Consider the following 24,859-nt stretch of genomic DNA (forward strand, 5'->3'; position numbering starts at 1 on the left):
GGCAAAGCACCTCAGGAGAACGAGGAGACAAAGAAGATACATCATCATTTGCGCAACCTGATGGACAAATATAAGGAAATGACCATGAAGATAGGGACCTTGTCTTCAATTGATCAGCTGCTCAAAGATCATGGGCGGTACCTTTACCACCAAAGTTTAAGGTCCTATCAATAGACATGTACGACTGCTCCAAGGACCCGATGGAGCACTTGGAGACTTTTAAAACCCACATGACTCTACATGGGTTCCCAAGGGAGATTGCATGTAAGGCTTTTCCTTTGACATTGAAAGGAGCAGCCGGGGGTTGGTTTGGAGCATGGCAGGCTGCAGCCAGGCTCCATTGAGAGTTTTGAGGAATTGGGAAGGCAGTTCATTACTCAGTTTATGGCTAGTCGACGACGGCTAGCAGCATACTTGTTGACTGTAAAGCAGAGGGCGAATGAGAGTTTGAAGGCGTATTTGGCATGACTCAATAAGAAAAGAATGACCGTCGACAACCAAGATGAGAAAATCATGTTGGTCACACTACTCAGGAATAATTTGGCTCTAAGAAGATTCCTATCATTATTAACTTATGCATCGGAGGCGCCCCATCAAACCCCCCAAGCCACCTTACTCTTTGGTTGCAGGAGATCGGGAGTGCGTAGTAGTAAAACACGTCCTTAACACACATAGTCCATTAGTAAAAATTTCACAACATACGTAACAAAGGAATCAATGGACAATAAGCAAAAGTTTCTTTAATCAGATTATCAACAACTCAGAGGCATGTAAAAAGGGTAATCAATCAACACACAAAAGTTTCAAACCAAAAACAACATTTTTGGAGCCTAATACAGATTATCACTTACCACCATGTGCAGGGGAGAATTTTTGGATGGTTGTTGGTGTCTTGAGCTTCACGTCGTATGCTTCCCAACATTGTTCTTGTCGGCTGGAGGAGCAAGAGTCTCCTAGGTGGTGGTTGTGTTTGGGGTAGAGAGGGAAATGAGAGCATTTGGGCGAATAGGAGGTGGGTCTCGGTTTGGGGTGGTTGGAAATTGTAGGGGTGTTGGCTTCAGATGGAGGGAAAGAATGGGTGATTGGTGGGCGGTGGCTAGAGAGAGAGAGAGAGTGCATAGGAGAAATGAAATGGAGGGAGAGAAAGGTTGAGGGGCTTACCAATCTGGTCTCGACAGTGGTGCAACCATATATGCGAGTTAAAAATGCATATATATATATATAGAGAGAGAGAGAGAGAGATGAAGGCATAGAAACTTACTGGCGGTGGAGTAGAGAACAACAATGAGGCAGAGGGCGATAAGGGAAAGGTGTCGGGGAAAAAGGGCTAGACAACGAAAGCTAACAAAGAATGAGAGAGAGATGTATCGAGCTGGAGAAGAAGGGTTTTTGTCAAAGGAAAACTATGTATGTAGGAGAGTTGGCGCAGGGATGCGCGCGAATAAACGCAGGAGGTCTATGTGGAAATCAATATGATGCGTTTTAGAATCTTTCCCCTCCCAATTTTTGAGACCCATCTCATGCTCCCCATCCATGTCGCGCCCCGTGATGGGTTTTTAAACCTTGACTCCTCCATCTCCTTCCTCCATGTTGCGACCCCGTGATGGGTTTGTTCTACTGTTCAGTTATCCTCATTTCCTCCATTGGGTAGTGATAGTAAAGCCAAGAAAGGCTGTAAGACTTGATAAGTTTCCTTTGCTTTCTCCTTAGTCATGGATACATGCAACTCGAGTGGCACGAATGGATTTTCCAAATCATATGTGCGGCTCATAGGAATCCAATGTAGCCTATAGACTTTGCTGGAGCCACCTAACCTCACCTCATCATTTTCCATTAGCTCCACGCATTTCCCCGACTCCTCCTTCTTCTCCGAGACTCAGGTCCCATGCACTGAATGACCAAGAAACCATCATGAGCTGGGTTTTTATCATAAAAGAAAACCCAATATCACAAACCGAAGAAAAACGTTGTTAAGTGAGAAGAAAGAATTATCGGAAAATAAGTCCATGACATAGAGCTGTTGCTTAGAATTCGTGAGGATTTTCAGTTGGGAGAAAGAAACAGAGACGGATATATGGGGAAAATTTTTTTTTTTTACAAATGGGGGAAATGAACCCATTTATGAAAAATGATGATGAAGACTAGTAAAGATGAAGTGTTCAAAATTGCCAGAGATAACGCCGATGATGACTTGCAACCATGAAATGTTGGGATCGAAAATGCTAGACGCACAATGGAGAACGAGAACTGCGTCTTTTCCTCCTCGTGTATTTCTTTTTCATGTATTTCCTATGCTTCTTCTATTTTTTATTTTTTTAAAACATGCTGACATGGCAATCTGCGCAAAATAACTTGCCTGTAATAGAGTTGTTTGTCAAAATAGTGACCAGCAACTTCTTACTCCTCTTCTTCTTCTTTTTAATCCAGGATGGGCTTGAGTTTTTGAGGGACTTGGGCCTGGGCCCATTGGCCTGGTCATTACAGCAAGTCCAAACAAGCACTAAGTAAATGATTTATAACATTAAACCATTTCCTTTTAAGAAATTTTATAACCTGTATATACCCATTATGTATTTTAGGTAGGTAATGTTTTTTAATCCAACAGGTTTGATTTTCATGCATGGATTAATAATATTAACAAGATGTTCGAATATCTCGCTGTCAAATTAAAATATTTTCTAATCATATTAAATGCTTCAATTAAAGAAAAATAAATGTAATATTAAACATTTATGTGCTGTATATAATGTCCAAAATTTTTAAAAGAATAACCTTAAACTATAAATAATGTATTTATCTAACTTTTTTAATTAGTCTATACAACAATTATTTATATATTATTTAATTATATTTTTTGTTAATTTATAAATTTAATTTTATAAAATTATTGAAGAAATTTAACACTTTCTCGTACTTTAAAGTTACCCAACACCTCAACTTTGACATCAATCGTACACAAATAGTACGGCTGCCAGCAACACCTTGTCAAGGCTCGTTAATTTCTTCGAACTCCGGCGTTCACCGGCAAAGATTCTTTCCGACCGGTTTCCTCTCTGTGAAAGGAAAGTATCGCCTGTAATTACAGTCCACCCGTTGAATACCTAAACTACCCTTCATATTTGTGCCGCCAACGAAACTTTTTACGGGGCCACAACCGCCATTCCATTATCTGCCCCTGTGCTAATGCATCGCGACGGGCATACGAGAGCCCCTGGAACTTGCTCCCCTCTTTTAAGTACTCCATTTCGTTCGTCGTCGTCGTCTTCTTCTTCTTCTCCTCCTTCTCTTTTGCCTGCAAGCAAGCCCTTTGTACTACTCTTCGTACAACTCGTTCGGTTCTTGTTGAGCAGCGATTCGATGATGGATTTTTATGTGGAATTGTTTTGAATTCCCGGAGAAGCCCTAGTTTTGACAATTCATTTCGGTTTACATTGGTTTCGGATCTGTGAGGAGGGTTTCAATGGCTGATCAGGAAGAGGAGGACCTGCGAATGGCCATGAGGATGAGTATGCAGTACTCTCCGCCTGAGCCGAAGCGGAGCAAACCCAGGGACGCCCCAGTGGGAGCTCCGGATGGCTTGTCGAAGGAGTCACCGGAGGCAAAGAGCCGGCGGATGAAGCGGGAGCTCATGGCCACAGCCGCAGAGAAGCGAATGCTTGCATCCAGGATCGCCACCCCCTCGGTGGGCTTGGGTTCGGCATCGAAGATTGAGAAGAAAGAGAATGAATTGGGTGCGGAGGGTGTCTGTTCGGGGAGGGAGCTATCAGAGAACGAGGCAAAGCAGTTATTTTCAATGGTGTTTGGGAGTGAGGCTTCGAAGGACATTCTTGCACAATGGACTAATCAAGGAATAAGGTAATGATATGGTTGGTGATCGTGGTTTTTTAAAGGGTGAAGGCTTTATCTCTTCGATGCAAGTCTGTAAATTAGTGATCGTTTCATTGCTCAGCCCTTTGTTAGGACATTGCGATTTCAAGCTCTAAAATGGATCAAAATTCACTCCCATTTGTGCTGTTCCTCTTACCTAAATATTATGGACGGACTGTTCTGAAAACAGGTCTTTTCTTATTTGTGATACTTTGTTACCTTTTTTCTCCTGCGTGGTGAATATTTGGTTATTATTACCAGTCATTTTTCATTTCTCTTCATTATTTTCAATCATGCTTACGATGTCTGCTTCTGTTCAAAAGGTGGAAACTTCTAGAAGATTTGGTTAGCCTTTCGTTGGTGTGTATTTGCTCTATAGTCTGGACTTCAATTTTTCATATGAATTTCTCATGTAACAGTTGAGACCTTGAAAATAAATTGCGAACATGAGTTACTACACATATTTTACACACAATAGCGAGGCATTACTACCTACTCATATGGTGATTTTGTTATGGAAGATTGCAGATTTTGTTATGGAAGATTGCATTTTTGCGCATTGATCTGATGGATGTTTGGAACTATTATGTCTTAAAACGCTAATCCGTGTTTAGGAATCTTCAATATTTTTGGTAGTTATGTCTTCTTGCACTTTTTTAGCTAATATTACAAAAAATTGGTATAGGTTTAGTCCTGATCCCGAAACATCTATGGGACTAGTGCAGCATGAAGGTGGGCCCTGTGGCGTCTTAGCAGCTATACAAGTAATGCCCTTATTACTCAAAATAGTGCTTATTGTTTCCTGTTTCATGCAAAGTTTGACTAGCAATTTTTGTTATGAATTGTGCCTATTGACATATCATGTATGCTCTCAGTTGAGGTATCCTGTTTCACGTTGGCTAGTTTTGTGATATGATGCCTACTACGATATGATAAGTTGGCAGTTTTGTTTGATGTCAGAGTTTAAATCTACTTCTTTAGGCGAATCAAGTCGCAGAATAGATGAATTGGTGAAAGATTCTGTTTTTTTAAATCAACTAAACTGTAGCAGATGAACATAATGTTTTCAGATTTATTTAACCCATCGATTGGTGGAACTTTACAGGAGATTTAAAAGTGTGAAGCGTGGTTGAAGAAGACATATGACATCCTTCGAAACTGGGTGGACTTGTTGAAATTTATTAATAGCTCATCTAAGTTTGTTTATGTGCTGAATTTCTCTGAATGTGACTAACATAATTTGTTCCAGTATTATTATGTATCACTGGGTGTTAAAATTTTATTTTCTTCTTGGCTGGGTTTCATTTTTCTGTCTGTTACTCAGTGATATGCTAACTCTTGCTATTTACTTCCATAAACATGATGTTTCTGTACTTACATGGGTGCACTACTTTCTGTTGGGGTTTTGCAGGCATATGTTCTCAAATACATCCTTTTCTTCCCAAATGAATTAGGTAATGTTCCACCAGGCATGACACAGAACTTTGGTTCAAGGAGATTGTCTGAAAGCCAATGTGTTGCATCAAATAATTTTCCTTCTCTTTCTGAAGATGCAAAAGCAAGGTGATTAATAATTGCATGGTAAAGTATATTATACATCATGTCTTAGTCTAGGTACGAACTTCATGCAAAAAAAGACTGTAGACGCATAAAAGACTTGAATGCATAATTCATTCTGTGCCATTTGTGTTTCTGGTGCATTGTTCAATTGCATGTTGATTGCGGGTGTGATTAGTGTTTGAGCTCTGTTATAATCATAATTTATAACATGGTCTTTTTTGTTAAGCCAGACATTGGCTTCCCCTTCTTTCATAATGATTTGAATCTCCTACATATATGATGCCTCTGTTTTGTTAAGTTTTTCAATATCATTAATATTTTCATGATACTTTTCATATAACAAAAAACGAAAAATTTGGTGGTTGTTTCATGACTGAGAGTTGATTACTGTTATTGATGGGATATGGTTTTCAAAACCCGTGTTTAATTTTGTTAACAGGGCCCTGGTTAGAAGTATGGGCGAGATATTGTTTTTGTGCGGAGATAATAAAAGTATTTCTGTAGCAAGTTTGACTGTCATAACCCACAACGTTCAGAGGTCTGAAGACGGCTTAAAGGAAGAGGTAACTTGAATTTGCGTTGTTAGTAATACACTTGTAAATAATTAGTTGAAAATTGGATTGAATTGAATGTCCAACCTTGTCATTGCTTTCTCTTTTCTGAACTCCTTTTGTGTTTCTTATTTTCTGATTGGTAATTCACTCTATTTCACAGATCATTGCTAAAGCACTTGAAGGTCTGTCAATTGAATCGGCTTCTGACTTGAAGAAAATTTTAAGAGTTGACGCATGCACATCGCAAGCAAGTGCATTTCTGAGGCTCCAGAAAATGATCCCGCTTTTCAAAAGTCGTATGGGAGCGATGCTATTTCTTATTTCCGCTTTACTTTCTCGAGGACTGGTATGTTTTTCCGTGTGGAGTTTTTTTTTTTCCTTAAATAAATCTACTGAAGTCCTTTGTTATCCTTTGGGACTATTATTAACCTCAAAGCATTAAAAAATTAAGTCTATGGATAAAACTTATTCTTTGTGAATTTGATTCTCTGATCTATTATTTACCAACCTGAGTTGTAGAGCCCAAGTATCAGGTGCATATATTTTACCTTCTTGCAATATGTGAACAATGTCTAACACACTCACTCTTAAAAGTATATTCAAGACCCACCTTTTGACTAGTCCCAATGAATAAGATAAGCCAAAGAAGTCTATTTAAAACTATTAACATGTATTATTCTGCCAGTCTTTTCAATGGCTCAAATTGGTTCCCTTAATTTAAGCTGACTAAATGTATGAGACCTTCCAATTCAAATGGATGCTCCATGAGAAATGGGTGGTATAGATTTTTTTAATCAATTTAATTGGTATAATGATATAAAATCCAGAACCCCATCAGGAGTCCACATTTTACTTTAGGTACCTCTAGATTTTTAAATAGCAATCAATTTGAGGTCATAAGGGCTTAAGTGGATCAGTAGATGTGTATGCCCATATCTTACACTTGCAGTAACATAATGTTTTTCACTCCCTGAATTTCACAATATGGTGGGATAATGTTGTCAATTGAATGCAGTTACTGTAATTGTTCTGAAGTTTTCTGTTTGGCATGGCAATGTTACTAATTTTTCTGAAACTCTTTTCTTGCTAGGACTTTGTTCAAGCTGACAGGGATGATCCCAGCCTACCTTTAGTAACTGCTCCATTTGGGCACGCCTCTCAGGTATAAGCCCATCCTATCTTGTCTGATTTGGTGCTTCAGCAATTGATCGATTGGATGCTTTCCCCCATAAATATTGCATCACTCTTGGACCATGCATAATATTAGGCCCTTCTCCTGAATGTTATGGAACAGGAAATTGTAAACCTACTGCTCTGCGGGCAGGCTGTTCCTAATGTGTTTGATGGGAAGATGGACTTGGGTGGTGACATGTTCCTAAAGGGCATATCCAGAAATGTGGAGGTTGGATTCCTCACTCTGCTTGAATCCCTCAATTTCTGTAAGGTTGGTCAGTATTTGAAATGCCCAAAATGGCCGATATGGGTTGTTGGGAGTGAGTCCCATTATACAGTCCTATTTGCTCTTGATACCACTGTTCAAGATGAGAATGAACTGGAAGAAAGGGAATCACAGATTCGGAAAGCTTTCGATGCTCAAGATCAGAGTGGAGGTGGTGGCTTTATTAGTGTGGAAGGCTTCCATCAAGTTCTCAGGGACACCAATATCAAACTACCCCCTGAGAAGGTTGATCACCTTTGCAACACAGGTTTTATTGTATGGAGTGAATTCTGGCAGGTTATTCTAGATTTGGACCAGAGCTTGGGTGGTCTGAAGGATTCATCTGGATTGATGGGTAAGAAGGTGTTTGATCTTTACCATTTTAATGGGATTGCAAAATCAGATTTGAATGGAAGCCACTTAACGTCTGGAGGCGAGACTCCCGTGCAAAGACCAAGGCTTACAAAATTGAGGGTTTCGGTACCCCCAAGGTGGACACCTGAGGAATTCATGGCCGACGTACCTGTGTCCTCTGCTTCAGGTGGAAATGAATCCAGTGGGAAAGATGCTGAAGTGGCTAAACCAGAGCCTTCTCAGCATGCACCTTTGGCAGACTGCATTAGAACGCGCTGGCCCCGAGCCGTTTGCAATTGGGTGGGGGATCCCCCTAGTATCGTCTAATGGTTTATCAATTCTGTCCTGCGTCCTTAGTTGTGGGAATCATAGACAGCAGCATGAATAGAAAAGCATGCACAGATTAAGTGAGGAGAAATTTTCTTGTTTCGACTGGTTTTTGTCAGTCTCAAGTATGCCCATAGCTGTCTCACTCTCAATTAGATCATGATATGTCAACACTACCAAGTGGAAGGAATGGTGATATTTATTGTCACTAAGAGAGGTAAATTCCATTCATGTCTACCTTCATTGTTGATTAGAGCAACTTTTTTTTTCCCTTGTTAAAATGATTTGTAATACTTTGGCCTTTGCTTTTTGAGGCTTTCTATGCCCATAAATTTTCCCCCACTGCTGTTTGGGTGGAGAAGTTTCCTGAGCTACTATTATGCAAACGGTATACACCTTTCTTTTCTACTGTTTGTTTATGCATCATTTCATGTTTCTCTATATTTTGCGTTTGCTTTATTTTGTTTTCAAAATGCTGGAAGAGTTGCTTATTTTAGAGCGCTATTTGTTTTACCGATGATACCTTCCACCTCCATTGTCATCCCATGCCATTTTTTACTCTCTGAATGCTTTGTTAATGGCCAGTGGGTTAATAAGCAAAGAAAAGAAGGGTGATCAAACTTGACTTAATGCTGTAATTATTCCATAAAAATTAAAATAAATGAACTCTTATGGCTTTTCTTTAAAAAAAAAGAATGGAAAATAACTTTTCGGTGTTTTACCAACACATTTTTTAATGAAAAATGATAGTCATACCGATGATCGGTACCGACCAATGTTTTTTTTTTATTAAAGCATTTGTATATTTAGTTTTTAGTATTTTTTTTAAATACTAACACAAATGATTTTAAAAAAAAATTAATATTAACATATTAGATTCTCAAATTAACAAAACGTTTGTAGTGTAAACTTTTCTTTAGTAGTCATAATTTTAAAAAATAGTACTACTACACTTATACAAGGGGTGAATGAAAAATGACTTGATTAGGGTATATGAACGGTAAATATTTTCCCTATAATTCCGTCCCTGTAAAACAGTAAGCAAATTAGGTTAATTTTCTAACAGCAATTAAAGGAGGTGCCTAACTACTAGGGGTGTTGTTCGGTCTAGTCCGAAAAAATGATTGACCGGTTTGTCTGTCTTGATCTAATTATTATTTTTTTATTTTTTTCAAATCAATTAATAAATAAAATTTATTTAAAATATTAAATTAAAGTTAAGTGAATTATTAATGTGGATTATCTAACTAACTCAATAAAAAAATATTTTATATGATCAATAATGATAAATTATATAATAATTACATTATTAACTTATATAATTACTATATAATTAGTTAATTAATATTATACATTAGTTAATTGATAGAATATTAATTTGTTAATAATATATTTAAGATTTTATATTGTTAATAGTGATAGTTTAGATAAAAATTACATAATTAACTATATAATTATTATATAAATAATATTTAAAATATATATATTTTATTTTTTGAATTCGATCCATTCGATTTGGTCGGGGTGGGAAAATTTTGGACCGGGACCAAATCGAAACTTTTTGGTCTTGGGTTTCATGGAATGAGACTAACTGGTCTTAGTCTCGGTTCAATCCAATCCGGTTGGTTTTTTTGGTTTGGATTGACCGACTTTCACCCCTACTAATTACATATTTTTAAGAAATTTATGTATTAATTTTTAAAAATTTAAAATTGAGACATTGAATTGTAAAATGTGAAAATCTTAATATTGATTTTAAAACTTTTAATATGGGAAGTGTATTTTAAAAAAATAAATATAAACAGCACACGTTATAAAATAAATAGAGATGCTGAAACTTTCTTAGATCGGTTTAGATACATAAATAATTTCATTTCATCTCGTTATTATAATTTTTTTAAAATTTTTACATAAAATATAATAAATAATTTAAAATTTTAAAATTATAAATTAATAATAATATTAAAAAATAATATTATAATAATATTTTATTTAACTTTAATTTTTATCTAAAATTATTTTCGGAGCTTAGAACCCCTTAGAACCCTAGAACACGTATATATTTTGCTTTCTCCTTTATTCATATTTCTCTCTCTCTGTTTCTCGCAAGCACTCACCCTTCTCAGCTATCCATTTCTTCGAATTTACTTCGTCATTTTTCATCCTTTCATTTTCTTCGCCATCGCTCCAACTCTCGTTTCTCTCTTTCCGCCGTGACCCCAGGTAAGCTCTCTTTCTGTGTCCATTTCTCTGTTTATGCATTCTTTAATACACATATACATATGAAGACACACACACATATATAGACGTGCGTGCGCGTGCGATTTTAAGTAATTAGGGCTTTCTTGACGTAGATTATTTTCCGTATTTCAGTGATAAACTTCACCTGTTTTACAGGCGGAATTCTTTCAAGTACAGATCTGATTCCATAGGCTTTGATTCTTGGTTTTGCGGTTGTTAGGGTATCTGGAGTCCTGGTTTTTGTTCTAGTGAATCCAATTCTTCGCAAAGAAAGAACAAATATTCGATGGGTCGAAAGAAGCCGACCGCTCGTGGGGACGACGAGAGCGCCCCTGCTGCCGTGTCGAAATCGAAGAAGAAGGCGGTCGTCATCGATGATGACGAGTACTCCATCGGAGTTGAGCTGTCCGAGGAGCCAGAGGTTCAAGAGAATGTTGTAATTACTGGGAAGAAGAAGGGTAAGAGGGGGGGCGCAAAAGCTGCGAAACCCAAAGACGATGACGATGAAGATATTGAAAATGAAGAGGACGAAGTTTCCGAGATAGTGTTCACTGGGAAGAAGAAAGGGAAGTCGAAGAAGGGCGGTGGGAACAGTGTGTTTAGCGCGTCTGGTTTCGGGTTGTTGGGAGAGGATGATGATGAGGGGGAGGATGGACGGTCCGGACTAAATGGTGATAAAGATAGTGAGGATGATGATGATGATGAAACATTGGTGAGTTTTTCAGGGAAGAAGAAGAAGAAGCCGTCCAAGGACTCGAACAAGAGTGGTGGTAGTTTGTTTAATGCATCAGCGTTTGATGCTATCGATGATGATGTAGATAATCTTGATGAATACGAAGGTGAGGAGGGGGATAATTCTGTGGGAGAGACTAAGATCAAGGATGACGATGATGAGGATGAGCAGGTAATTGCTTTTACAGGGAAGAAAAAGAAGTCATCCAAAGGTAAAGGTGGAAACAAAGGTGGTGGTAGCGGTAGCGTGTTTACGGCTTCTGGTTTTGATGGGCTCGATGATGGGGATGAGGAGAGGGGTGAGAAAAAAGAAGAGGACGAAGATGTTGCTCAGAATACTTTCTCAGGTAAGAAAAAGAAGTCTTCAAAGAAGACCGGTGGTAGTTTCTTGAGTGTTGCGTCGGCTGATGAGGAGAACGATGAAGATGCTTCTGCCTCTGGGGTTTCCAGAGCTGGTGATGATGCTGTTGGGGATGAAGATGTCTCAGCATTCGCATTTATGGGTAAGAAGAAGTCTTCAAAGAAAAAGAGTAATAGTGTTTCTACCGAACTAGGAGAAGAATCTGACGTCAGGGATGTAGGTGAACCTGAACAACCAAGGGCGGGAACTAATAATGTGGAAGCTGATAATTCTAAAGTTAACAAAAGTGAAGAGCTGAAGGAAACTTCTAAAAACAAAAAGAAGAAGAAGAAGAGTGGAAGGACAGCTGAAGAGGAGGATGATTTGGATAAGATTCTTGCAGAGCTCAGTCTGGGGCCTCCTGTATCAAAGCCGGCTGCTCCTCCACAAGAGGAGAAAATTGAGGTTCAGTCTGAATCAGTTGCTTTGGCTGAAGAGAAGGAAGGTGAAGAAGAGAGTGTGGAGTCTGCTGCTGCAAAGAAGAAGAAGAAGAAGAAGGAGAAGGAAAAGGAGAAGAAGGCAGCAGCAGCTGCTGCCACCGTCTCAGAGGTGAAGGATGAAAAGCTGGATGAAACTATTACTGAATTGACAGAGCCAAGAAAAAACGAAGCTAAGAGTAGAGCTGCAGACAAGAAAGTGCCAAAACATGTTAGAGAGATGCAAGAAGCACTTGCTCGTAGGAAAGAGGCTGAAGAGAGGAAGAAAAGGGAAGAAGAGGAGAGGTTGAGAAAGGAAGAGGAGGAGCGGCGGAGGCAGGAAGAACTTGATAGGCTAGCAGAAGAAGCTAAGCGGAGAAAGAAGGAAAAGGAAAAAGAGAAATTGCAGAGAAAAAAAGCAGAAGGAAAGCTTTTGACCACGAGGCAGCGGGAAGAAGCCAGAAGGTTGGAAGCAATGAGGAACCAGATACTTGCTAATGCAGGGGTGTTTCCCCCTTCTACAGACACTGTTGCACAAACTAAACGTCCCAAGTATCAGAATAAGAAGAAACCAACTCACCATCAAACAAATGGTGCTGACCCTGACAAGGCAGTGGAAAATGTTGAAGTGACGGAAGAATCACAAGAGACTCTGACCAAGATGGATAGCATAGATTCAGAGAAAGTTGATGAGGAGACAGTGGATGTGGAGGAGAAATCTGAACTGGCTGAGACTGTCGAAGAGAATGGAATGGAAGAAGAAGATGATGATGAGGATGAATGGGATGCAAAGAGCTGGGATGATGTTGCTGTTAATCTATCTATTAAAAGTGCGTTTGCTGATGAAGAGGCTGAGCCTGAATCAATGGTTAAAAAAGTGAAAGGTACTATTCCAAATTCTCACATTGCGGGTTAGGTTTATGTTTGTGTTTGTGTTTGTGTTTGTGTTTGTGTTTTCTAATTGCCATATTGTTATGATGTGTTCTACTTGGTTCTCTGCACATTTCTACATTCACCTGCAAGGGTATGTTGAAAGATAGGATTTTCAAAATCTGGACAGGTGCAGTTTTGTGGTTGATATTTTCTGTTTTTTTTTCTCCATGGGCAGAACTCTAAAGGTATAATAGCAATGCGGCATACAAGGCTATGTTCTGCACAATTGGCTTGTATATACTTGTGAAGTCTTGTTAGACAGTCAGCGAGAAATAAATAATTAAATAAAAATTGGACTTGTAAAAAAAATATACTGTGAAATAACAGTTACGAAAAAAAAGAATCAAGAAGTCTACAACCATAGGAATGAGTTGAGCAACATTTAGTATTATATGTCTGGGATATCAGTGAAGATGAAATTAGCAAGTCCGACCCAGCCTGTTTTGGCATTTTTGTTATTTTTATGGACTTCAAAATCTCTACGGTCCCTAAAAAAAATCTCTATAACTATTGTTTCTTAATAGAAACTTTGATATTCGTTTGTACTACTTCTTGTGTAGCGTTCTAGATCTTTTTCCGTATAAAGAAGAAAAGAAAGTATTAATACATGCATTTTTATATTTTATGCTTGTCTTGGTAAGGTGGTTCTTGTAAATTTAGAGTAACTGGAAAATGTCCTACTACGGGTCTTATTCTCTCTCTCTCTCTTTGAACTATGTCATCTTAGATCTAAATAGCTAGTGCCAAATGAGACAGGAATTGATGGTCCTACTTTCCAGATATATTTGCTTTGTGCACAAGTGGTAAGTTATTGGCGAGGAGTATGGTCATAGTGCTATTAGATCTTCCAATAATAATTCTAGCAGCAGTGTGGAGGATGATTCTCTTATGTTTGTTTTGGTGCTTATGGTTGAAAGAAATGGGAGGTGTTTTGAAAATTGCGAACGTTCTATGGGGGAGTTTAGGGATTTTTTCTTTAGCACTTTTAAGTTTTTGGTGAAGAACCTTGTAAGGGATGGGAACATTTTTCATGTTTTATTTTAGTACTGTTTTTGCTTTAGCTTGTATTTAGGTGTACTCACTTGTATACATCTTGTATACTTAGGGCTATGCCTATTTACTTGGAATAAAATCTCTTATTAACTATAAAAAAAAAAAGAATTATTTCATGGGATTGACTTTTAAAAAAAAAAAAGAATTATTTCATTGGATTGCTAGGAATTTCCTTGCCAAGATATATTGTCTTTGGAGTAAAGTTTGTCCCTTCATCTTTTCATTTGTCCTACCACTGTCTACCAATTGCTTTTCTTGGGTTTTTCAATCTACAGCACCTCCTGCAACTTCCAAGCCAGCAGTTGCTGCTAAGAAAACCACTCCTTCCCAGCCAATAGCATCTCCAAATCTTGAGAACAAGAAAAAACAGGAGGCTGAAGTTTTGGAAAAAAATAAGAGAAAAGATGTCTCCTTGAAAAAAGAAGCTTCAAGTTCAGATGCTACCTCCAAACCAAGTGAAGATAACCTTCGTTCCCCAATTTGCTGCATCATGGGTCATGTTGATACTGGTAAAACCAAGTTGCTGGATTGTATCCGGGGTACTAATGTTCAGGAAGGTGAAGCTGGAGGTATCACTCAACAAATTGGTGCAACCTATTTTCCTGCTGAGAACATACGCGAGAGAACCAAGGAACTGAAAGCTGATGCTAAGCTGAAGGTCCCAGGTCTATTGGTTATTGATACCCCTGGGCACGAGTCATTTACTAATTTAAGGTCACGGGGTTCAGGTTTATGTGATATTGCAATTTTGGTTGTCGACATTATGCATGGCTTGGAGCCACAAACAATAGAATCACTTAACCTTTTAAAAATGAGGAATACAGAATTCATTGTTGCATTGAATAAGGTGAGGTTCGTTATGTAATTTGCAATTGGTGTAGGCATCCCCTCTCCTTGTTGATGTTTATTTTTCTTTTTTTCTTTTTCCAATTCTGCAGGTGGACAGGCTCTATGGCTGGAAAACATGTCGCAATGCGCCAATTGTAAAGACCATGAAGCAACAATCTAAGGATGTACAAAATGAATTCAATATGAGGGTCACTCAGGTTTTGTACATTCTTCCATTTCTCTTTGCTTCATTCTTTTCAGTTTGGCTCATTACATTGCATTAATATTGTTTCTTTTTATTGATTGTCAGATTGTAACTCAGTTCAAGGAGCAAGGTTTAAATACTGAGTTGTATTATAAAAATAAGGAAATGGGGGAAACTTTTAGCATTGTTCCTACAAGTGCTATTAGGTACTTCTCGTGTGCTTTAGTCTTGTATTGACATAATATTCTAGGCATTTCAGCTGCAAAACTTTTTATATTATTGTCCTGAAAGTTTGGCTTTGTGGATAATGCAGTGGTGAAGGCATCCCAGACTTGTTACTATTATTGGTTCAATGGACTCAGAAAACTATGGTTGAGAAACTTACATTTAGCAATGAAGTGCAGGTGTGCAATCATCTCACATAATTTCATTTTCTCAAGTGCTTCATGATAGTAGTGTGGAAATCTGATTGTGGGTAAATTGTGCACCAGTGTACTGTGTTGGAAGTCAAGGTCATTGAAGGCCATGGGACAACTATTGATGTTGTATTAGTCAATGGAGTACTTCATGAAGGAGATCAAATAGTTGTTTGTGGCATGCAGGCAAGCACCTAAAAAACTTGTTTCCGCGTGATCTCATGCTAGCTTTCAAATTCATACAAATTTATTTCGTGTTTTAGGGACCTATTGTTGCCACAATTCGAGCTTTATTGACGCCCCATCCAATGAAGGAACTTCGAGTTAAGGTATGGTTCTCTGTTTTGGCATCTTGATTTTGTTTTGTAGTTTTGGATTAGGAAAAATAGACCTCCAGATATGTGGGTCATACTCGAAAATGACTAGTTAAAGATACAATTGAAGTCTCATTGGAATCATTGTAAAGATCAAGAACTTTTTCCTCTCAAGCAATGTGGGATCTCATATACCACCTAGACTCATCACTCAGAATGGATATCACGATCTCCTCCCTTTAATTCCCGAGGTCCTTGTCAGGCCATTCCACGTGCCTAGGATTGAATTTCATTTGCCCTCTACAAATCTACTTCTAATGTTCAGTTGGACGCAATTTTAGATGGTACACTTGGCAGTATCTGACTGTTTTGAAATGCTAGATTTTGTTACTTCTCTTTGTTTCTTTCAACAGGAGGTCATGAGGGTCAAGCCACCCCTTCTCTTCTGAAGTTTGTGTTGATTGAGTGAAATAGTTTCCAAGTGTTTTTTAAAGTATTCTGTATCTATCAAGGCTTAGGTTGGGTTATTTATCCAAAAAGAAAAAGATAAAAGTTCCACATTGGGTTGGGGAATTATGATGGAGGTGCATGGGCATGGTATATGTGTATTAAGTGGAAGTCCTACATTGGCTCTTTATGAGATAGAGCTAGGATTTATAATGATTCCAAGTAGCTTCAATTTAAACCTTGACTAGTCTTTTTGAAGTGTAAGTGCAGATGCCAGCAGTTTCCTTGGATCTTTACTGTTTATTTATTTTCTTTTTCGTTTTACTGTAAATTTAAGTTATGTTGTGTTTGTTAGGCCTTGGTATAAGTTATGCTGCTTTAAATGGAAACACTGTTGTGGTTTCAGGGGACTTATCTGCATCATAAGGAAATCAAGGCTGCAATGGGTATCAAAATTAGTGCACAGGTATTTTTGCACATCTCGAAGTCAAGGCCAATACAGACTAATTTCGCTTGCACAACTAATGTGAACGTGTTGGTTCTTTTGAAGGAAGTTCCTGATTTCTCGTGTTTATTTTAATGCAGGGCCTTGAGCATGCTATTGCTGGCACTGGTCTTTATGTTGTAGGGCCAGATGATGATTTAGAGGATGTTAAGGAAGCAACCATGGAAGATATGAAGTCGGTCATGAGCAGGATTGACAGGAGTGGTGAGGGAGTTTATGTACAAGCATCTACCTTAGGCTCATTAGAAGCATTGCTGGAGTTTTTGAAGTCCCCAGCTGTAAACATTCCTGTTAGTGGCATAGGCATAGGGCCGGTACATAAAAAGGATGTCATGAAGGCCAGTGTAATGCTTGAAAAGAAAAGGGAATATGCTACCATCTTGGCCTTTGACATCAAACTTATGCCGGATGCTGAGGAACTTGCAAAGGACTTGGGTGTGACTATTTTTCAGGCTGATATCATTTATCACTTATTCGATCAATTTAAGGCCTATATTGACAATCTTAAGGAGGAAAAGAAGAAGGAGGCTGCTGATGATGCAGTCTTCCCGTGTGTGCTTAAAATATTACCAAACTGCATTTTCAACAAGAAGGATCCAATTGTATTGGGGGTTGATATACTTGAAGGCATTGCTAAGGTAATTATTTTCCGGCTGATTTGGCTTATTTTATGATTTTTAAGGGAGATTATAGTGTTTGTGAAGTATCATTGTTTGTCAGGATAAGTCCTACACTTATCAAAAAAAGGATAAGTCCTACACTTTATCCTTCCACATATCTTCAAGAAATAGGAGATCTAATCAACTCGGGCTTCTTTCATATCTTAGTTAAGTTGAGAAAGGGGAAAGGGAATTCGCAGTGGTCAAGTATGGTAGACTTTAATGAATTGAATATCCATAATTTCCTGTATTGTTGTTAGTTTTGCTTGGGTGTCTCTCTTGAATATTTGAATATATCCCGTGTACATGGGTGATGCCTGTTGTTTTCATCAATAAAATTTGTGAGACACATGGAGAGCGAAAAGAGCTATGGGGAAGGAAAGGGAAGTGAGAGGAGTTTATCACTGAGCAGGATGCAGATAACCCCCCCAAGCCCAGAACAATGCTATTATAGAGAACTTAACATAGCTTTGGAGGATTGAGTATCTTTTAAACTCACTCGAGCATTTGATGATATTAAAATCAACCTCAATACAATATGGAATATTTCACTGACTACTTGATCCAGCTAGTTCATCCCAAAGTAGTCTTCAATCACCGTCTACATTAGGGCCGTAGACACCTGCAAAAGTCACTCAAAATTATCAGCAACATTTTTTTTAAGGTGCATGTCATGTAGGGGTGAAAGCCGGCCGGTCCGGACCGGAAAAACTGACCGGACCGAAGCTTGGACCGGTCGGTCTCGGTCCAAGTATTTCTCAACTTTCGGTCTGGTCCCGGGGTGGGGTTTCCTTGGACAGACTGAATTGGGAAAATATATATTTTTTAATTTTTAAATATATTTTATATAATAATTATATAATTAATTATGTAATTTTCATCTAATTTAGTATCATTGAATGTATAAAATATTTTTTTAATGAGTTAGTTATATAATTCACATTAATAATTCACTTAATTTTAATTTAGTAATTTAAATAATTTTTTTTATTAATTTATTTGAAAAAAAAAAGAAGAAAATAAAATAATTAGGCCGGACAGAACGGACTGACTGGACCGATAACTACCAGTCCAGGAAAAATGATGGACTGGAAATTTCGGTCCATCACCCGGACTGGACCGGACCAACCGTTTTACACCACTAAATTGTCATGGTATATTCTCCCATACTTTCAATTTTTTCCACCTCCCTCCTATCCTACATAAGTAATATCCCTCCAGACACCCCTTTTTTCGAACAAATAACACCAATGCAATTTTTCACAACTCCATAAGCTAAAGTAACGAACCTCAACACAAGTTTCAACTTAGTCTCTTGTGAACACATTTATCCATCTCTGGGTAGATTCCTAGTCCTCAATCTTTCATCCATTTCATTTAGCCCCCTCACATTCCAAGACTATCTTGTGCTTCATCAGGAGTTGATAGAGACCTTGAGTTGGATGCTGTCAGCTACAGTGAACAAGTGGTTTCTATCAGACTTCTTGGTGGGGTCCAAGCAAAATGAAGAGATATCCGTGTCTCATTTTCTTGTCATGTATGTACTTTGATCTTTTGTGAGTCTATGCCGGACCATGGTGGCCGTATGAGATGTCTATTCTTATGCTCTGAAGCCATTTTAGGGCTGAAAATCAACTTGGTCAAGTTAGAACCAGTCCCAGTTGGAGCAGTGGATGCAATTGGAGGATTGGCTTGTATCCTAGGATGCCATCTCTGCCTATGATGTACTTGTGCCTAAAGTTAGGGGTGGCATTTAAAGCAAAATCCAATTTGATGGAATTTGGTATGTTTGGTATGAGTTTTGTAGTATGTGTGGAGGATGGGTTCAAATGAGCTCAATCAGCCTTTATCAGACTCTGGAAAAATATCAGAATTTGTTAGAGGGATTTTTTGTTTTGTCAATTTTGAGATGGGGGATGGTCGAAGGCTAGATTTTGGTACAATGCTTGGTGTGGAGATTAGTCTTTGAAAGTGGAGATTAGTCTTTGAAAATTAATTTCCTGAATTTTTTGTTTATAATTTCTACTTGTAAGGAGGCTTTGCTTGCAGAACTTGTGCAGATTCCTGACAATAGACCATAGTGGAACATTACATTTATCAGATCAGCACATGATTGAGACACTGAGGCAATCTATTCTTTGTGTGCATCAAGTGTGTTCTTTTAGGGTGAGAGGAGGGGTACGATGAAATACGTTGGATTCCCTTAAAAAAATGGACTTCCAAAGGCAAATCCTTTTACCATGTGCCGAACCCCAGGTTGGAGGTTCATTCCCTTCATAGGGCATTTGGGGGCATAAGGCTCCTTCAAGGGTAATATTGTTTGGGTCATCGGCAACCTTTGGGAAGATTCTTTCAGTGTATAATTTAAGAGAGAGAAGGGTTATAATAATAGATTTGTGGTGTATGTCCTAGTAGAGCAGGAAGCCATTGATCACATTTTGCTTCACTGTGAAGTGGTTAAAGAGTATTGGGTATTACTTATAAAAAAAAAAGTTATATGGGTATTAATCTTTCATCTTTTTGGATTTGAGTGGGTTATGCACCATTGTGTGGTGGTGGAGTTGTAGGCTTGTTGACTAAGCTCTTTGGGAAGTGATGGTATGATATTTTTTTTTATTATTAGTAAAAGATTATATTAATAATACCCATCCGTGGGTAGCCCAAGTGGTAAGGCGAAATTTTGTGCGTGATCCCCATGTCATAGGTTCGATTCCCCTGGATCAAACTACGATTTAAGTGGGAGGCCATGGCGGTGGGTTGCTATGCTAGTCTCCCCGGGAGTTTAGGTTCCATGGTTGAGTCCTAAGGGCTCTGCTGTGGGGTGGTTCCCCGTCATAAAAAAAAAATATTATATTAATAAGTATAGGCATTGCCCAAGTATACAAGAAGTATACAAGTGGAAACACCTAGCTAAGAGGAAGAAATAGAAACAAGAAAATCATGAAAATCTAGCCCATTGAGGTCAACCGCTTTAGCCCATAGGAATAATGTATTAACAAAGAACAATCTAATCTCCTCCGGTGAGTGTTCCCTATCTTCAAATTTTGATCATTTCATTCCTTCCGTATGCACCATAAAATACAATCTAATCTCCTCCATGGTAATATTGAAGTTTGGAGGAGGGTCCTTTGTATTTAATGCGGTGTATTTGACAAGCGCAATGTTAGAACCTATGAGGATGGTGTTAAGAGTTAAAAGTCAATATGCACGACTCCCTTCATAGTTGGATGGCAGCTGCCCACAACAGCTCTTGATTTGTTAGTGTTTTGGATTTATGGACTCTTAATTTTTTTCCACTATTCGGTAGGGTGTTTCTCTTGTATATTCTCTGTGTGCATGGGATGTGTACCTTTGTGATATTAATAAGATTGACTTAGTTTTCACGGAGGAGTTTATCCCTTGTGCGTCTGGTTGGAGAAAAGAAGGAAAGAGGGAGATGGTAAAGTTCTAACATGTTTCTGAATGGTCTGGGTTCAAGATCTTGCTCATCAAGTAGCATAACTTTTGAGAAGTATTTAGCAATTTTATGCAAGAAACTTCTATTTATCATCCTTTTACTATCATCCTCTCAACATCCCTTGGTGTGGCATCATATGATTGGTCCATAAGTGGAATATAACAAATAGTCTTCAATCATTTTATATCACATCATTAGATGGTGAGAGGATAGTGGTAGAAGAGATGGTGAGAAGCATTACTCTTCGTGTATTGTTGTTTATCTTAATACTGTGTTGAAGGGTTTGAACTTATTTTAACGTGCCTTTCTAACAGATCCAGAATTCAACTGTATCTGCTTTAAGTTTATTTTTTGGTCTTGAATTGAGGTCGGGATACACCATCTTCTCTATCTAGTTTTTCGACTGAGGCCACCTTAGTGTTCTTCATCTCTTGCCTTGATTTATGGCTTGTTTATCGCCATAAATATCTTGTATGGCACAGAATTCCCTTTTTTTAATCAGTTTGTATGGCAAAGAATTCCTGAGTGGTCTTGAGGCCAATGAAGGCCAATCCTGACATTTCTCTGCAATGTCAGCTTTAATGGATGATGCTTATTATCAGATGCCCCTAGAGTTTGTGGTACACTGAAGTATACCACAAACTTATCAAAAAAGTTTTGTGGTACACAGAAGTATATTTGGTTTATACTTTTGTGCACATCTGATATCATCTGCTTTCTGCACAGGTTGGTACTCCGATTTGTATTCCGCAGCGGGATTTCATTGATATTGGACGAATTTCATCCATCGAAAATAATCATAAACCTGTGGATATTGCAAAGAAAGGGCAGAAGGTTGCAATAAAGGTAGATACTTGTACTTGTGATGCAGTATTACTTGTGATGCAGTATTGAATGCTTTATCAATTTACCTTAGAGTGTGCTTGTCTGTCCCATAGAATTAAATGGATTCATCATGTTTCATGGAACATTTGAACACAAGGGCAGGTAGAAAAAAGTTTAAAGACCCAAGTAATTTAAAGATACGAAATAGTTTTTTGGTACCTAATTGGCATCCTTGATTCAACTTCGTTAAAATTGATTCTTAGCATCAAGTTTCTTTAGCTTTGAAAATAGGTGGTTCGATTTAATTGAGTTTTAATAAACTAGGGGTAGTTTGATAGTCTAACCATCCATAAGTTGTGCATATCCCTAACGCTTGCTTATTTATTTATTTATTTATTTTTTTGTGCAGTATTGTTAATATTATTGTTTATATTTTCACTAGGCACATACTGTTTGTCATGAAATTTACACTTTATAAATAGTATGCCAATTTTCACTAGGCACATACTTGTGTTCAGGAACAACTTGCTTGACCAGCCTCTTTTTTGTATGATACTTTCCAAGGGAAAGAGGGATATCTGAAGGGATATGTCTGAACTCTAGTTGGAAATTTAGCCACCAAGAGAACTTGTCTTGCTATATCGAGCCAACTTAACTGGAAGTTGGCTTATTGTTTCCTTTTCTTTGTGCGTTTACAGATACTTGGCACAAATCCTGAGGAGCAGCAAAAGATGTTTGGTAGACACTTTGAGCTTGATGATGAGCTTGTCAGCCACATCTCACGAAAATCAATTGATGTACTTAAAGCCAATTACAGGGTAAGTGAATCAAATCTCACAGATGGTGTATGCTAACCCAATCGGCTAGCTAACCCTAGTGGGGTCTGGTCGGGTGGCTCATTTCATTTCTAGCACCCCCATATATTCACTCAATTTGCTATGCTTCATGGATTTACAATTATTGCCCAATTGTAACTTTGAAATATGCAGGATGATCTGTCAATTGAGGAGTGGAAGTTGGTTGTGAAATTGAAGACTCTTTTCAAGATACAATGATGATGCATATCACTAAAAGTAACTTTTCAAGAACAAAGGAGCTCCGCCGACTGGTTTGTTTCATGCAAAGATGCGAAAAGAATTTGGTGGAAAAGAGGTTTTGGTCCGCCACTCGGTTGACACAAGGGCGGAATTAAGATCTATCAACTGGATTTTATGTGAAAAGGAGGAGGTGCAAGGTTGTACTGTCTACCTGTCTTACAGCCTTTGTCCAAAAGTCACCACTGGAATTGGTCTGATTTTTGTGAAATAATCATGTTGATGTTATTTTTTGGAGTGGTATAAGAAAAAGGGATTTTTTTTTTTTTTTTTTTTTTTTTTAGTAAAAGGAGGCAATTGCGGGAATGTAATCTGGGACTGTGGTTATATAGAGGTGTCACCTGTCGGTCTGACACCAAAATTACCAAATTCATGGATAATAAGTCGTCTTCACTGAGAAATATCACAAGTTATCATCTTCATTTTTATTTTGTCGTCTTTCCTTATTATATATCTTCGTTTTAAATTGTCATGTTAATCATATAATCGTTCGAAGTTTGTAGAAGCTGTTGGCTGATCGATGCTCTCAGTTGGAAGTCTTTAGTTGGTACAGGGCAAAAGCTACTTTTGCTTTGTCATATTTTGAGCATTCCAAGAAAGATAAATGTCCAAATCCAAGAAAGATAAATGTCCGATGGAGACGTGCTCAAATTGTAGTTTTTATATGAATGTGGTACGTAGATATACTATTTATTATAATTATAATATAAAAGTTAAAACTCTAATATTTTTTTAGGGAGAATACTCTAGTCTTGGATTATACAAAAATAAATTTACAAATTAATGTCACTTGTCATATTATAAAATGGATTTAACGGACCTCATGAAATCATATTCGAGCAAATGACCTTGGCTCCCCCTCTCTCTATCCTTAAGGAAGTCATGCTTTTGCCCTTTTGAGTGAGTCCTTCGTTGACACCTAGGTGTGAGAGATCTTCCTTCGGTTCTAGTCAATATTTATGGTAGCTTGAGGTCTCCTATTTCACTTTCAGCCATTGGAAACTTTACTTTTATATAATCTCTTTGTATTTGTAACAGTTCTATTTTTTTAGAAGTGTTACATACACAAATAGATTATATAAAAGTAAACCCAACAATATAATGCACAAACTAACGTTACTTCATGTGATCTATTAGATTATTTATTTTACAATAAAAATAAATTTACAATATGACGTACCACATCAAGTCACGTCAGATTGTGAGTTTATTTTTATTTAATAATCTTTTTATGGTTAAAATATTTCTCTTTTTATATTATCTGGTGTGAGAGATCTTTACATAATAATATATTTAGTGTGTCAATAGATCAACTTGAAAGATTAAATATTATAATAGAATCCGTATGAATTGGTTAAGAAGGAAGGAGATTAATATAAATTCTTAGTTATATAATAAGCTCCTTTATCTTCTTTTCTACTTTTAGGTAAATAAAAGTTATAGCTTTATGAAAATAGTGCACTGGAAAAGCAGACTCTCACTTTAGCATCCTTTCTACACCTTGCATATATGCTAAAGCGAATATCAATTCATAGTTAATCATCAATGCATTATAGGCTGATAAATTCAAGATATATACAGATCATAATCGATAACTCGACCTATGAAAGTTTGTTTGCATATAATTGTTTATTTCGCAAATAAACCAAGTTCAAGTAGTACTACTTCTTCTCAGCGATTTGATTAACATGATGATAAACAACCCAAGCTTATAATATAATAATAATAGTAATAATAATTAATGTATTTGTGAATAGACTCTTGATGATCAAGGGAACTCCACTTATTTATTTGTATATTTTATATACATACCACTAGAACAGATTATTTAACTAATTTTAGGGACGAAATTAAGTTTTTAAGGACTCTTTTTTCTTTTTTCGTTTCTAAAAGTGATTTTTTGGGATAAAATTTAAATTTCGTCTAAAAAACTGTAAATTATATGAAGATTGGAGTGAATTTAAATATGTAAATAATTTCATGAGATAGCAAAGAATTAAGAGTATTTAGTTCATTAATTAATTAAGGTCGTAATACCATTAATATAAGTTGCATTATTTATGCCATTCTAACATAGATCAGTGACTGAAATTTAAATAGTTGTGACTATTTAAAACATGATATTATATATTATGAGTTCAAACTTTTTGAAGCTCACAAATATTATGAAAAAATATACTACTATATATATATATATATATATATATATATATTTATCCCATGGATTTATTGTC

General features: G+C 37.3%; 2 protein-coding genes across 5 annotated transcripts; both read left to right on the top strand.

Moving 5' to 3' along the window:
• Nucleotides 1-2,971: 2,971 nt before the first annotated feature.
• On the top strand, nt 2,972-8,526 carry LOC109011423 (ubiquitin carboxyl-terminal hydrolase MINDY-3-like). 2 transcript variants are annotated; one of them, XM_018992633.2, is made up of 7 exons: nt 2,972-3,855; nt 4,553-4,631; nt 5,279-5,430; nt 5,867-5,990; nt 6,142-6,327; nt 7,072-7,143; nt 7,276-8,526. In XM_018992633.2, the coding sequence occupies exons 1-7, from the start codon at nt 3,461-3,463 to the stop codon at nt 8,098-8,100; spliced, it is 1,833 nt and encodes a 610-aa protein (XP_018848178.1). In that variant the 5' UTR covers nt 2,972-3,460; the 3' UTR covers nt 8,101-8,526. The 2 variants fall into 2 exon arrangements, with proteins under 2 accessions (XP_018848178.1, XP_018848179.1); XM_018992634.2 differs by having other exon boundaries at nt 4,559-4,631.
• A 1,652-nt stretch (nt 8,527-10,178) lies between these two features.
• Nucleotides 10,179-23,019, top strand: LOC109011424 (eukaryotic translation initiation factor 5B). Of its 3 annotated transcripts, none has more exons than XM_035691023.1 (13): nt 10,179-10,323; nt 10,474-12,773; nt 14,151-14,722; nt 14,814-14,921; nt 15,014-15,114; nt 15,222-15,312; nt 15,400-15,510; nt 15,588-15,653; nt 16,492-16,551; nt 16,671-17,228; nt 21,433-21,552; nt 22,230-22,349; nt 22,521-23,019. In XM_035691023.1, exons 2-13 carry the CDS (start codon nt 10,628-10,630, stop codon nt 22,584-22,586), a joined length of 4,119 nt encoding a protein of 1,372 aa, XP_035546916.1. In that variant the 5' UTR covers nt 10,179-10,323; nt 10,474-10,627; the 3' UTR covers nt 22,587-23,019. The 3 variants fall into 3 exon arrangements, with proteins under 3 accessions (XP_035546916.1, XP_018848181.1, XP_018848182.1); XM_018992636.2 differs by having other exon boundaries at nt 10,498-12,773; XM_018992637.2 differs by having other exon boundaries at nt 10,562-12,773.
• Nucleotides 23,020-24,859: the final 1,840 nt, after the last annotated feature.

This window comes from Juglans regia, chromosome 6 (assembly GCF_001411555.2).
Source record: "Juglans regia cultivar Chandler chromosome 6, Walnut 2.0, whole genome shotgun sequence".
Lineage (NCBI taxonomy): Eukaryota > Viridiplantae > Streptophyta > Magnoliopsida > Fagales > Juglandaceae > Juglans > Juglans regia.

Coding starts and splice junctions, on each gene's coding strand:
- LOC109011423 (XM_018992633.2), top strand. CDS start 3,461: ATGGCTGATCAGGAAGAGGAGGACCTGCGAATGGCCATGAGGATGAGT. Junction 4,632..5,278: donor GCGTCTTAGCAGCTATACAA/GTAATGCCCTTA, acceptor GGGGTTTTGCAG/GCATATGTTCTCAAATACAT. Junction 5,991..6,141: donor AAGACGGCTTAAAGGAAGAG/GTAACTTGAATT, acceptor TCTATTTCACAG/ATCATTGCTAAAGCACTTGA.
- LOC109011424 (XM_035691023.1), top strand. CDS start 10,628: ATGGGTCGAAAGAAGCCGACCGCTCGTGGGGACGACGAGAGCGCCCCT. Junction 21,553..22,229: donor GGCAGAAGGTTGCAATAAAG/GTAGATACTTGT, acceptor GTGCGTTTACAG/ATACTTGGCACAAATCCTGA. Junction 22,350..22,520: donor TACTTAAAGCCAATTACAGG/GTAAGTGAATCA, acceptor TGAAATATGCAG/GATGATCTGTCAATTGAGGA.